Genomic DNA, 14,474 nt, shown 5'->3' on the forward strand with positions numbered 1-14,474 from the left:
TGCAACCCCATGGGCTGACTGCAGCATGCCAGGCTTCCCTGTCTTTCACCCTCTCCCAGAATTTGCTCAAACTCATGCCATTGAGTCAGTGATGCCATCTAACCATCTCATCCCCTGTCGTCCCCTTCTTCTCCTGTCATCAATCTTTCCCAGCATCAAGTCTTTTCCAGTGAGTTGGCTCTTCACATTAGGTGGCCAAACTACTGGATCTTCACCTTCAGTATCAGTCCTTCCAATGAATATTCAAGGTTGATTTCCTTTAGGATTGACTGGTTTGATCTCCTTACAGTCTAGGTGACTCTCAAGAGTCTTCTCCAGCACCACAGTTTGAAAGCATCAATTCTTTGGCACTCAACCTTCTTTATGGTTCGGCTCTCATATCCATACATCACTACTGGAAAAACCATCACTTTGACTAGACAGACCTTTGTTGCCAAAGTGATGTCTTTGCTTTTTAATACACTGTCCAGGTTTGTCAGAGCTTTCCTTCCAAGGAGCAAGCATGTTTTAATTTCATGGCTGCAGTCACTGTCCACAGTGATTTTGGAGCCCAAGAAAATAAAATCTGTCACTGCTTTCACTTTTTTCCATCTATTTGCGATGAAGTGATGGGTTTGGACACCGTGATCTTAGGTTTTTGAATGTTGAGCTTTAAGCCAGCTTTTTCATGAAGTAAGAGATAAATAAAGACTCACAGTAGCCAAAATTGATTTCACAAAACTGGAGACAGTAAAATGTATGTACTTCCCTCGTGGACTGGTCCTTCAGGCCTTCATGACAGTGTAGTATAGTAGGTTTCTCTGTCCTCAGCAGAGTCTGTTAAAGATGGAAGTCAGAGTTACAAGCAGTGGTTGAGTGCCTTGATGGCATGTGAGAAGCCGGTGGTGTGAGGCCAGAGTTATTCTGAGCTTTGGTTAGACAACTTTTGGAGTTGGCTCTGGGGCATTCTTCAGTTTATGTTTCTTAGCAATGATTGTTTGGTTTAAAATGTCAGAAAAGCATCTAATAGATTTTTGAAAGCCCTACATCTAAATTGATTTAAAGCAAAAACATTATTGATCATTAAAAAATTAAGACATTAGTTCCTGACAATTGAGGTATTATATTTAGAAATTGGTTTTTAAAGGTAACAGTTAATAATTAGTACTTAGAGATAGCTCTACAACTTGTAATTTAATAACTAATAATAGAATATATGTAGAATTCCAGGTAGAATTATAATATTGCTGCTTATAATATTAATATGAATCAATAGAAGAGGTAGCCCCATTTTGCAAATGGAGATGTAAGACAGATATCATTATGTGATTGATAATATTCACACAACTAAGGTATAGGAGGACTTGGATTTAGGTTTCATACATTTCTAATACAGAAATTCTGTAGGTAGATGAGCATTTATTTATCTCTATTTGGTTGTGGCTCCCATGTGAGGACAGTGGGCCACATGCAGTTGCTTGGCTCTAAGCCCCAGATCTTATAGCCCATCTGTACCATGTTATAAGTTATCCTAGGCTCTCAGAGGGTTAGATGCCAGTTAGTTAGTACCACATAATGAGACCGTGTATCAAAAAGGATAACAAGTAGATTTTTAATTGAGGAAAACAGCAGCAAAATCTCCCAAGTAGGTGCTTTTGATGGTTTTCCCCCTGACGTTTATTGGGGTCAGCAGATGGTTGCTACGGATCCATTGTGGAATTGCTTACATCCCCACCCATTCTACCTGCTTCACCTGCACCTGCCTTGCTTCCATGCTTTTCAGAGTTGGGATAGGTAGTTAAAGAAAGTAGTAAGCTCATGGCTGCTCTAGTGTTAGGAGACTCCTGCAATATGTCCTCTCGTTGTCTTGCTTAGAAAATAGAGGCCCCCCCACCCCCTGCCCTGAAACAACACTTCCATATTGTGTGTAAAGGTTTCTGTAAACCAGAAAGTCAACATATTAAAGTGCAATTCATAGGGGAGTTGCTGGCTGTGTTGACTGAGCTTTACAGTCATTTTAACACTGGCAAAGTGTTACCCTAACTGCTTCAAATCAAACTGCAAAGATGCTCGTGTGAAATATAGTATTAGATATCAAATCAAACATATGGGTGTTGAACGAAAGGATATGTGTTGTGGTAGTATATGGTATTCTAGCATGTGGAGTTGTATTTTATGGAAATTCTTTGGCTTGGCTTATGGCAGGGACATACATTCATTATGAGACATCAAGCTGTAAAATAAATAAAAGCAAAGAATTCAACTGTGCTGTTGAATGGTTTTCAGTACAAACTTGTCTGTTCTAGTAACTTAGGATCTGTGTGATGAGAAGCATTTGTAAGTCATTGTGGCCAAATGTTTTGTCATCATTGCTAGAAGTTTGAAAATAATCTAGATCGGGTCAAAAGGAGTATGAACTTTAGCATTTTGCAGTTTTTTCTTTTTACTTCATAGTACATGTTACAAATTACTGTGCTAATTGGTCTTAGAGGCAAAGTGTTTAATATATCTCTTACTCTTTTTCCCTCTCATTCAATATTCTGTAGTCAATTTGTTTTTTAAGTATATCTGGAACTGATGACTTAATTCTTAGAAGTATATAGGCTTATGGGGATGAGTTCTTGGATTTCTCAAATGAACTATATTGTGGTATTAACAATGACTTTACTATTCTCCTCCCAGGAGTGCTTTTTGCCATTCTGATATCTTGTTTTTCTTTTCCTCTCCTATTCTTTCTCTCAGTTAGGGGAAAAAATGTGTCAGTAGATTTCTGATTTGATAGAACATCAGAAAATATCATCAATAGTGTATTATATTTATTGCATGAGGAAGAACTTTTCTTTGAACAATTTCAATATTTTTTAGGTTCATGTAACTAGAAATGGAGAAGACCCATTTTAGGTCATTCTGTCTGTATCTTGGGTATTTGCAGAAAAGGGCTTCCCTGGTAGCTCAGATGGTAAGAATCGTTCCATTCCTGGGTAGGGAGGATCCCCTAGAGAATGGAATTGCAACCCATTCCAATATTCTTCCCTGGAAAGCTCCATGGACAGAGGAGCCTGGAGGTCTGTAGTCCATGGGGTCACAGAGTCGGATACAACTGAGTGACTAACACTTTGACACTTTTCTTTACATCATTGACTGTGTATCAACTAGGAAAATACTATTCTTGTATAACTATGAATATCTTGCTCATATTGATAGTTACGTTGTTTGATATACATAGTATTGTTTTCTAAATGGGTCTCAATTTATTGTAAAGCAGTGTTGCTTTTTTTTTTTTTTTTAGCAAAAATAGTAAATGGAATTGCTAATGTAACTGGTATTTGCTAAAATGTAATTGAAGCATTCTGACCTTAGTTGAAACAAACATGTACCCAAATCACAAGCATCCTACAAAATATTAGTAAGGGATCTTGAACTGGAGTTCATTTTCATTTGAGTATTGCATGAGAATGGATTAGGTAGTATAATCTTTCTCTGACTTTCTTGGCAGAAGCAATTTTAATGTCAGTATTTGGAGCTTTTTACCCCCTCTGGATTTTTGTGAAATTATCAGTATTTGATATCTGATAAAGTATTTTTTAAAGCACAGTTAAATTATCTTTTGTCTTCATTGATAGTATGTGAGGAGAAGGCAGTAGACCAATTTATCTAATGGCAAGAATGTTAAAAATATTGAATTCAGTTGCTTAGCAAAGAACCCACTTCACGTTGCTGAATCGAAACCATATTTGATTTTATTGAATTGCATGTTTAGACTTTCTCTTATTTGCCCATCTTGACTCTTGACAGATGCCACCTCAGTACGGACAGCAGGGTGTGAGTGGTTACTGCCAGCAGGGCCAGCAGCCTTACTACAACCAGCAGCCACAGCCTCCACACCTTCCCCCGCAGGCGCCCTATCTGCCCTCCCAGTCCCAGCAGAGGTACCAGCCGCAGCAGGTGAGCGCATTCCTGGTCCCCAGGCCTCTGTCCTGTGTTCAGAGGCCACCCTGGGTTCTGAGACATCTTCCTGTCCCATTTAGAGAATTTCTGTTCTCAGTGGGAAAAAATGAAGTTTTGAGAAAATGCAGAACTATATCCTAAACTGTTAGTTTATGGATGGATGGTTGAGACTGAAGGGTGGGAAGAATGACTAGCTTAATAGCTTCTTATATTACCGGTTAGTGACAGCAGAAAATGTCAGTCATTTCATGTTCTTTGTCTTGTGTATTCCGAATCTTTCAAGAAAGTGCTCTGTCACTTTGTTGAGGCTTATTCACGAAAATGGTTTTATTGATCATTTAATCTTGCTAGTTGGCACATACATGGTGTTTTTATCTTGAGCTTTCTTTTGATTTGTTTTAATGGTAAGTGCTGTTGTATCAAAACATTGTTGCCTTTGGCAGTATTATTCTTCCTAAACTAGCTTATAAACAGATAGTCACTTCAATTACAATATATTAAAATACTAAAGGGAATCGTGTACTTTTGAGTATGTTAAACAGTTTCTAGTTTAAATTAGCTTCATTAAATACTCTTTGAGGTTATTGGGCTACATATTTCAGCTTACATGATGTGTTGAAAAAAAGTACATATGCTTTGGGTACAGTGATTCAGTTTCATCTTGTTTTAGAGATTGTCACCGAAGATATTAAAAGGCATCATGAACTCAGGACCTGTACTCTGAATTCAAATAGAACTTTCATAGCACTTTTAGTCATAAGCATCAAATTGTAACTTTGCATTTTGTATTTTCCTCTCTTCTTTTTTTTTTTTTTTTTTGTGGGTGGGAGTGGTAAAGATAGGGGAAGACAGCGACATTGACTGTTCAGTCTTCAAAATGATTCCTAGACAGCTTGGAGTGATTGCTGATGCTAGGCAAAATGTATAAATATATGAAGCTTAATTTTAACAAATTCAGCCAATTTCTTAAGTATTTTATTGGATTCTTTGTAGCTTTTTCCATGTGATTTTTATTTAAGAGTTCCAGAAAGAGTTTATAGCTTTAAACAAAACAGTGTAACAGCTGAGATTGAAGAAGCTATAGAATCTTGTGTTTTGCATATGTGCTTGCAAAATTTAAAGCAATTTATAGATGTAGAAATGTACATTATTTCAAAGTTATTTAGTCTGTTCTTTAATTAAAATCAGGAAAATTAAATAGCCTTATAATACCATTTCTTTTTAAGTGATAGACTGGTATCTGGGTTTATAATATATAAAGTTAAAGAGTTTTTCATGGAATTTCAGAGCCTTAGTGAACTTCTCTGTAGACAAAACGTTTTGTCATGTTATCAAAGTTTAAGAAGGACTCAACAGAGATATTGCGTTACTCATTTTACTTCAGTGTGCTAAAATGAATCTGATTGTAAAACCAATTTGGTTAAGGATTCTGAGTGCCTGTTATTTCCTTCAAGACCAAATTCAAAATTTATTTCCTTCATGAAGCATCACTGATGACCTCTTACACATGGCAGTTAGTTATGTAGTATCCTTTATATTTAAATGTTTAAAGCATAATGCAGGTAAAATCTTACTTTAATGAGTACTATTCAAATGTGCTTAGTTTAGGTCTATTTTATGCTTTGAGTGATACTACCATTGTTTTATTGACTTGAATACAATAACTATATGTCAGGAAGTACTGTATAAAAATGACTCGATGTAAATACTGTCTCTTTTTTTTTTTGTATATTCTGAAGAAAGTCAATTATTTCCCACAGTATATTGGAATTTTTTTCTTGTTTTCACTATAAAATGTCTAAATAGCAAGTTTCTATAGACTCTTTTGGGACAAAGAAGTGGAAATCAGAGATATTTAGGGATCCTAATCAGAGGGTCTGGTTATACAGGAACAGTTTTGACTTTTAGGGAGTTAGATATTTATATAGATTGGGGAAGTTTATCTCGGAAATGACATCTAGCATTTTCCATATAGTTAGTACCTTCAAAACTAGAATAACAACCCCCCCCAAATCTATCCCAAAACAAAGTAAAAATAACCACTAGAATATCTTCAAAATCAATCTAACTTTTAGTAAGAATTTTTAATACTGAGTTCACATTTAAAAAATGAAGAAACTCAACTGTTTTGATATAAGAAGCCGGTGTTTCATGGCAGACAGAGCATTCCTTCCTGTAGACTCTCCTTTTCTTTCTAGACACTGCATGGTAGTCTGCTGAGTTTTGAACTAGGAGATCATCAGAAAGTATTACTTTGTGTCTTTTGTTAATGTGAATGATGCAAAAGTTAATTTTAGAGCTCCATTAATATACCTACCTTTGTTTCTTTAATATTTTATAATGTGTAATGTTTTGAATCATCAATACATTCCCATGTGTAAAAAATTAAAAAGTACAAGGAAGTGATACAGATCTGAGTCTCCCACCACTAGCTGGTGAGCTAGCTCACCAGCAAGCTCAGCCTTTGCTAGATAACCACTTTATTATGTTTCTTTAGTTTCTTACCAAGAAGCAAAATACCATATTTTAATTGTTAGCTCTATTTTCACACAAATGTTGGTACACCATAATATACTATAAACATTCTTCTGTTCTTTATCACTCCCCTTCCCCACCCACTTAAATATATTTTCTATGATCTTTACAAAGGAGCAGTAAAGTCATCCTTCATTCCTTTTTATAGCTTCATTCCATTTTATGGACATTTCATAATATATTTAACCGGTTCTCTTTCAGTGGGCATTTAGGTTATTTTTAGTTACTTTCAGTTCAGACAACTCTGCATGATGCTATGTGTTTGTGTCAGTTTGTAAATGTTCAAGTGTATCTGTCAGATAAATTCCTGGCTGTGTCAGTGGGTACATGCGGTTGTAATTTTGCTAGATTGTTCCTCTCAAGGGTTGTACCAATTTGTACTCCAACCATTGATGTATGAGAGTATCTACACATGTCCCAGTAGCATGATTTTAAGAATTTTCTGGATTTTTACATAGTCTCTTTTTTATGAGTTTAGTTAAATTCTGTGCTTTACTTTGACTCTGTCTTACTTTTTGTCTGATGAAGCCAAACAGAAGACTAAAAATTTTCCTCTTAAGTATTCCTTTGGTTAAGTCTCTCAAATTTTGATATGTGTTATTTTTATTCTCTTTTAGTTCTAAGAGTTTTCTTACTTCCCTTCGTTCATTTTTTAAAGACTGTTTTATTGAGACCTGGGTTCCTGTTTTATTCCCTCAGAAGGATTGGTGTATGCTTTTGCCAGTTGCTTGTGGACACTAGTCATTAGGAATCATATATCGTATTTTATTTTCTAAAGTTTTATTATATAAAGAGATCTTAGTAGACTGATAAACAGACTGATAGAATGAACACTCACATGCCAGCATAAGTTCCTGCATGTACTAGCCTAGCCATATTCAGATATCCCCAAACTGTCATCAGAATGCCTTTAAAGTTCATTCATTTCAAGCCAGATTCAAACAACTGTTAATACATTGATTTGATCCTTACATCGTTTTATCTGGATCAGTTCTGTCTTACCCTACTCCCATTCATCCTTGAGTCGGTTTTCCTATGAAATGGCTTTGTCTGGATGTTTTCCCTTGATGTGGCTTAATTTGTTCATCCTGCCCTTCTGTTTTCTGTAGATTGCAAGTTAGATCCACAGGCTTGAAGTTAAACATTTTTATTTGTGATTATTGTAAATCATGTCCTCAGCATTTAGGTCCTGCTTCTGTTTAGTGGAGGGGTCCATGACCCTCCCTTTGAGAGAAAGAGCCTCCAGTGGTTCCAGCCCCAGGCTGTCTGGTGACCATCAGCTGTCTTCCAGCTGAGGGGTAGAGCCATTATGATGAAAATAGGCCTTCCGTTATGGACTCTGTCCAGATTACTCACCCACAGAATCTGTGAGACTAATACATGCTGCTGTCTTTAGGCCACTAAGTTTGGGGTGGCATGTTACACATCGGTACTGACCGATATGGTTTGAATACTTCATAGGTGATGCTCTGAGAGTATTACATCAGGAGATAAACATCCTAATATTTTGTTGTCCTACAACAAATGGTGTTAAGATTGATTGGCGGGTTCAGGTGGTATGGCCTCTGGGACCATTTTAAATGGAATTCTCTTCTTGAGGTTTTATAGAGTGCACCATTAAGTGTTAATTTTGACCAGAAACCCTGGTCATGGTTAGCCTGTGGTTTCTGATTCTCAAAGGAGTCATTTAAAAATTCTCCCTACCTCTCAGTATCAAGTTCAAGACAGGTATTTTTCTTTTCTCTTTAGTGAATGCTCTTACATGATGGATATAGCCCTTTTTAGTCCCGTGTTTATTTGAGAGATATCGTCCCATATTTTGCTCCTTCTTGGTGGCCCAAGATTCCTCCTTTCTTCTGTTCCCTGTATAGTCATCAGATGGAAAGTTAAAATCTGTAACTGAATTCAGCTTCTTTTGCTCCCTTACTTTCCATGTTCTTGGTTTACTTTATGTGTTCTTGGTTTCACTCACATTCATTCCCGGTTTGTGATCCATTTAAAAAGGCATGTTTCCCAGTATTTTCAGTATTTCAATTACAGACATTTACAGTATCCAGTCTGCCACACTACTAGAACTGGTACTCTTTTCTGTTTTCTAGTTGTTTATTTGATGTCTTTTATACAATTTAAAACTATATAAATATGCAATTTAATAAGTAATTTAGAACATATTTATTTGATGATGTTGCTCAGTTGTGTCCGACTCTTTGTGACCCCTTGGACTGCAGCACGCCAGGCTTCCCTGTCCTTCACCAAAATGAAACTTTCCTACTGCCTCCTTTTTCTTTCCAAATATAAAGAATATGTTATAAAAAATATAAATGTTATAAAAAATAAAGAATACATTGCCTACAAAAAATTCATAGATACTCTGTTACTGTGTTACACAAAATTTTAAACAAGGCAGAAAAATGCACTAACTGTGTATGGAAAAGTGAAAGTAATATGTAATAAAATAATATATATTTAACTAAATAAATACATAGTATATAATAAAATATTATTTATTTAACTAGATGCTTGTGTGTGACTACACTGAAGGCTTGTGAACTTAATGTTTGCATGTATACGTGGTATCAGTGTGAGCCTGACAGCTACACCGTGATAGAGGAGTGTGGTATCAGCCTCCTAGATGTCAAGCTAGGGTTGTCAATGGAGATATCGTCTTCTAAGATAGAGAGCAGCTCTTGGTCAAAGTCCAACTGAAATAAAATATAATCTTCCCTCGATGTACATGAGGGTAGTTTTATTCCTGGAAAATTCAGTATAAAGTTGTTTTAACAATACTTTGTTCTTATATGCAGAATGGAGTTGGGTTCTAGGCTTAGACAAATAGCTTTTTGTGTTGTTTTAGATCTAAATGAATGCTGGGACTTTGGAAATGAAAGAGAGATGCGGTTCAATAATCTGTTGAATCAGCCTCTCTTATACATCATGAGACAATCTAACATTCTTACCTTATACCCTTAAATTTCATTGCATTTCCTTATCCTTGTGACATCTAACTGCCCCCTTGAAATCTTATCACTACAGATAACTTGGGCTCCCTCATTTTTTTCTGAAATAAAATTTATGCATAATATTAGTTTCCTGTATACAAAATTTCAGTAGACATCAGTATAATGCCATTCATGTAATAGAAAGGACAGAAAATTTATAATAAAATACTGTTTTTCCTAAGTAAATGCTCAGATGTGTCTACATTAGAAGACTTGTGAAATAGTGAGAAGCTTGCATTTTTGTAATAATCATGAACTTCACAAATACAAGTGACAGTGATACAGTTATATTGCACAAACAACTCAAAATTGTGAACAGAGTGTCAATTGATGGGATTTATTACCATACAGTGGTGATTATGTAAAATTAAAATATTGAACATTTAAAATAACATGCTCAGCAGAGATGTTGAACAGAAAAAATGTTACCCCAAAGTGTGGAGGCCTCTAAGTTTGCAAATAAAATACACACCACAATAAAAATCAATAAGTAAGAATAGGCCTGGTTTATTCTTCCTGTTGTTGACCAAGAGATTAACTAATAAATGCACTCTCCATTCACCATCAAACATTTTATTTACCCAACGTGATGATATTTCCTTCTTTCAAATGGTGTTAATTTTTGAGTCATTAAAAAAAGAATAGCTATTTGAAGAAGTTTCATGATTTGGAAGCATTTTTGTATCCTAGCTTACTTCCTCAAACTGCTTTACCCAAGATTTAATAATTTGGTATAGTAGAGAAAATTATGGTGCCATAAATTTTAACTTTTTTTGTTGTTGTTTTAAAGTTTCCGTTTTATCATTTTGGGTTCCTAATAAAATCCCAAAACAGAGGAGCCAGGCAGGCTCCAGGTTCATGGGGTTGCAAGGAGCTGGACACAAGTTGGACTAAACAACAACTACAAAGTTTATGTGTAGGTTTGTTTCCTGGTTCTCCGTCCCCTCCTGGCAAACTTTCGTTACCTTCCTGTCTCCTCCTTCTACCTATAGACTCATCATCTTTTCCCTTCTACCTCTAACTCAAGTCTACTTTAGATTTACTCTTGTGAGATGCTGAAGAAGAGGTCATGTTTTCTTTGTGTCACAAGTTTCTCCCAGACCTGCTACCCACTGCCCTTAATGGAAGCAGCTGCTCGGTGTTGAAGGCCTTGTTGCAGGGTCTGTAATGTGAAGGGAGTCACCTGGTGTGGAAACTAGACTGTCGGTCAGTACCCTTTCCTCTGACAGTGGTCTTGTGCTGACTCGGCTCAGCCTCCAGGACCGTGACAGTTGGCAGTCTTGCAGAACACTGTTTTCATGGCTTTAAACTACACTGTTGTTTCCATAGCTAGAAAAAAATCTTTCTTTCCTTAGAGAAGGTTTGTAGGAGGTAACTCCATTCAGATTAAGTTTCAGTTTACTTAAAGAGGATGTGTCAGGATCTTTAAAAAGAAAAATAGGTTAAAGCAGTGAGATAATTTCAAACTTTACCTTTTTAGGTATAGTTTTTCCCAACTGATAGAATTATCTTAGATTCTTGAGAGAAATACTGGGTACTATGAATGTGTACTTCTCAAGGTACAGCTTTTATCTTTTTAATATTTTTTTAAACCTCAGGCTTTATTGGAAAAGTTGCAGAAGACAGAAAAAGGAAAACATAAACTATATATTGAATCCCTTTTTGCTTGGGAATGTTCCGTATGCTGGGAATCCAGTGATTAATAAGATATTGTGTTTGAAGTGAAGGAATGAACTCCCAGTTGAATGAAAGGTCAACACAGGCAGATGATAGCACAGTGGGAGAGGTGTGATTTCAAGGTATGACGTAATACTGCATTTCTCAGAGGAGGTCTGGAAGAATGAGTAAGAGTTTGCTGGTGAGAGAAGAAATGATTTTAGGGTAGGACTAATTCTTTGTTAGAACAGAGATAATGCCCGACCCTGAAGTGATACTGAACAAGACTCTGAGATTGGTTTCAGTATCAAGGTCATTTAGAAGGAACATATTAATTATGCTTGGAACTGGTGCCTTTCATTGTTTTTTCTCAGTGATTAAGAATGAAATAAAAAGTTACTGTTCAATAACTTTTAAAACAAAATAGTTCTAGCTCAGCAATTCTCTTGTAATAGTGGATCACTCAATAAATAGTTAAGTGGAAGTCTGAAGTCTGTATGTGTATAGGTAGAAACAAGTGTTTATATTTTATAAAATACCACTTTGGACATTTTTGTGGACAGAATTTTTCGAAAGGTGATGCAGTAAACAAAGTGTTTGGCAAATGGGCATCGTTTTGGAAAAAGGTGATAGTGTTGGACATGAGGGTAACATACTTCAGAATTAATAACTTGTCATTGAAGTCTCTGATGGAGCTCGGACGTTAATTAGCATATTGACATTGCTCCATGGTGGCATAAACATTTCTTTATTATTATTGCTTATTACTTGTTCTAATATTTGGTTATTATTTATAAAACAGATTGTTCATTTATAAGCCACTTCTGTTCTGCAGCTTTTGGAGAAAAGTATAGAAGGCCTGTATTAAGTTACAGAAGTGCTTGTATCATTTGCTTTATAAGATTTTGTTGTCAGAGCAAAGATGAGAACATTTAGTTTGCTGCCATTAATTGCCTAGCATTTAGATATTAACACAGGAGTTTCAATTAACTTGATAATAAAAACTTTAGGAATGTCGATTGATGAAGACACTCTGCTTTAAAGGAGATTGCTAGTGAAGCCTGGCGTTTCCTTTGCATCTGACTCTCCCTCTTGCTGACCTTGCTTGTAGTTAGTTGTCAGGCTTTGAACCAGGGCTGAATATTTCCTTTTATGTTTGAAGAGCTTGTGAGTGTCTGAGGAGAAAACGTTTAAGTTACTTTCAGGTCTGAGCACTCCCGCTCCTGGGCTTGACCCCTGCTGGTTGGCCCGGGTGACCGACCGCGTAGCTGCTGCTGCGCTCGGGTTGGAGCCTCTCTGAGGGCTCAGGTGGGCTCAGGTTGCTGGAAGCAGCAGCCCGCTTGGCTCTCTCTTGGCTGGGGTGGTCAGAGCTTAGGAAAAGGGGGATGAGAACATGACTTTTCCTGTCTATCCTACTTTTTCCTCCCTTGGGAGACAGGGCAGTATATTAAAAATTCAGCACTGATTTTGAATATAATGTAGATATAATTTGCTGCCGTCGAAGTTTCGATTCATGTTGAATGGTCAGTTCCATGTGTATGTATGTTTGTGTTTTGGTTTGGATCTTATTATTCCTGAAAGCTTCTTAAATAAGCAAATAGAAAAAAACTACTGGAGAATGAAGAAAAGCATTTTGATATTATTAGAATTTGATATGAATATTTTGCTATAAAAATCAGGGTTAGCCTATGCAGCTATGCCTGCCTGGGTCTTTGCTTTTATTTTATTAGAAGTGGAGAAAAGGAAGAGAAAAATTTTTGCATTTAATATAGATTATTTCCAGTAATAAAGCATTTTTGGCTCTTTGATGGAAAACTTTGAATAGTTGTTATTTTTTTTAATGCTTTGGATTGTAACTGCGACTCTGTGTTGGATTATAATTTGATAATGCTATTCGTGGTCATGTTTAAAATATTTAAGAAAAAAGTTTTTTTTCCTTTCAAATACCAAAATTAAAGGAAAATAAAGCCAGTGAGGAATTAATATGGTAATAGCAATATTTTCAGTACTTAATTTACTTTTAGAAAGGTGATTGGAGGCTTCCTCCTGAAAAGAGCAACCTGAAAGCCACAGGCAGACCTGGAGCCTGTGTGCAGCCTGGTTCTGGTTTAGGCTCTGCTCCATGCTGTCCAGCACCTGCTCATCAGAATATCAGGCTTGCCTAGAAATGGACAGAAGATCAGATCTGCTGTCTGTGAGTGTCTTCTGTGATGATAAAAGAGGAAAATCTTACATTGTTTACGATATGTTTTATTAAAAGCTGAAGAAAAATATCAATCCCAAGAGCAGGATTTGGTCTCAAAATCATTTAAGCTCCACACCATTCCCTGTTTCTCATGTAGCTGTAATAGGGGTGAACTTTCTAGGTTCTTGCCCTCACTTTTTTCTCCCTCCCTCTTCCCCTGTCTCTGTCTCCATCCCCAGTAGAAATGGCGCTGTGGGGTTGGACTAGATGCCCTGACCTGAGGTGCACCAGGGACTTGTTCTCTAACTCTTTATCCTGGTTGCCCAGACTTGGGCAGCGCGGGGAGGAGGAAGCCTCTCCTTAGTAGGTGGGGGTCTCTGCGTGGAGCCAACTCTCACACCTGATGTGAGTTTCTAGGTGCCCCTTCAACTTCTTCTGAGGACCTCACCCCCACCCCCACCCCCGCTTTCCCCCACTGGTACTGAGGGATACAGTTGAGGATTAGGTTGTGCAGTTAAAAGCATCATTGAGGCTCATTATGTTTATCCATACAGTTCTTTTCCCTTGATATTTAAATTCCGACACTAGAGAGAGGGAAGGATTTTTGTTTTTCCTGGATTGCTTTTTGCTGCTCTCAGCTGTCTTCATTTGTCTTTTAATGCTCATTTCAATTTATTGAAGTACAGAAAATAAAGTAAAACATAACTTACATGTATAGCATTAAAATTCTTCCTTCATTAATATCTTTGATTTTAAAAATTCTTAGAGTAACAAGCTTCACGTATTTGTTTTCTGGAAGATGATTATCTGTAGATGTTTGAAACATCAGATTACTTTCAGAATTGTATTGCTAGCGTGGGCAATGACCACCTTTTTTCTGTAAGGATAGCAGAACCAGGTTCGGATCACTGACTGATTTTTCTCAAGAGTGCTTGACTTTAGGGGAGAGGAATGTATTCATGTCTCTTTGCATTAGCCTTGGGGAGGTGAAGAAAGGATGGAGGTTGAAGTAAAGGGGATCCATTGGATAAGTATACATCTGTGGTTTTCTAAAAAGTAAAAAAAAAAAAATTGAGGAATTGTCTGCATCAGAATCACCTGGAGTGTCTGCTCAAGTAAGTTCTCCCATCCAAGTACTAACTGGGTCCACCCCTGCTTAGATTCCGAGATCA

At 36.7% G+C, this 14,474-nt stretch overlaps 1 protein-coding gene across 1 annotated transcript in view; it reads left to right on the plus strand.

The window, feature by feature from the left end:
• ARID1B (AT-rich interaction domain 1B) overlaps positions 1 to 14,474 on the plus strand; it is a 416,979-nt gene that overhangs the window by 123,230 nt on the left and 279,275 nt on the right. Inside the window, exon 6 of the mRNA XM_061130238.1 lies at positions 3,775 to 3,924. Within this exon, the coding sequence (XP_060986221.1) occupies positions 3,775 to 3,924 (150 nt within the window). The remainder of the gene's footprint in view (positions 1 to 3,774; positions 3,925 to 14,474) is intronic.

The sequence above is a fragment of the Dama dama genome, chromosome 26 (assembly GCF_033118175.1).
Source record: "Dama dama isolate Ldn47 chromosome 26, ASM3311817v1, whole genome shotgun sequence".
Classification (NCBI taxonomy): Eukaryota; Metazoa; Chordata; class Mammalia; order Artiodactyla; family Cervidae; genus Dama; species Dama dama.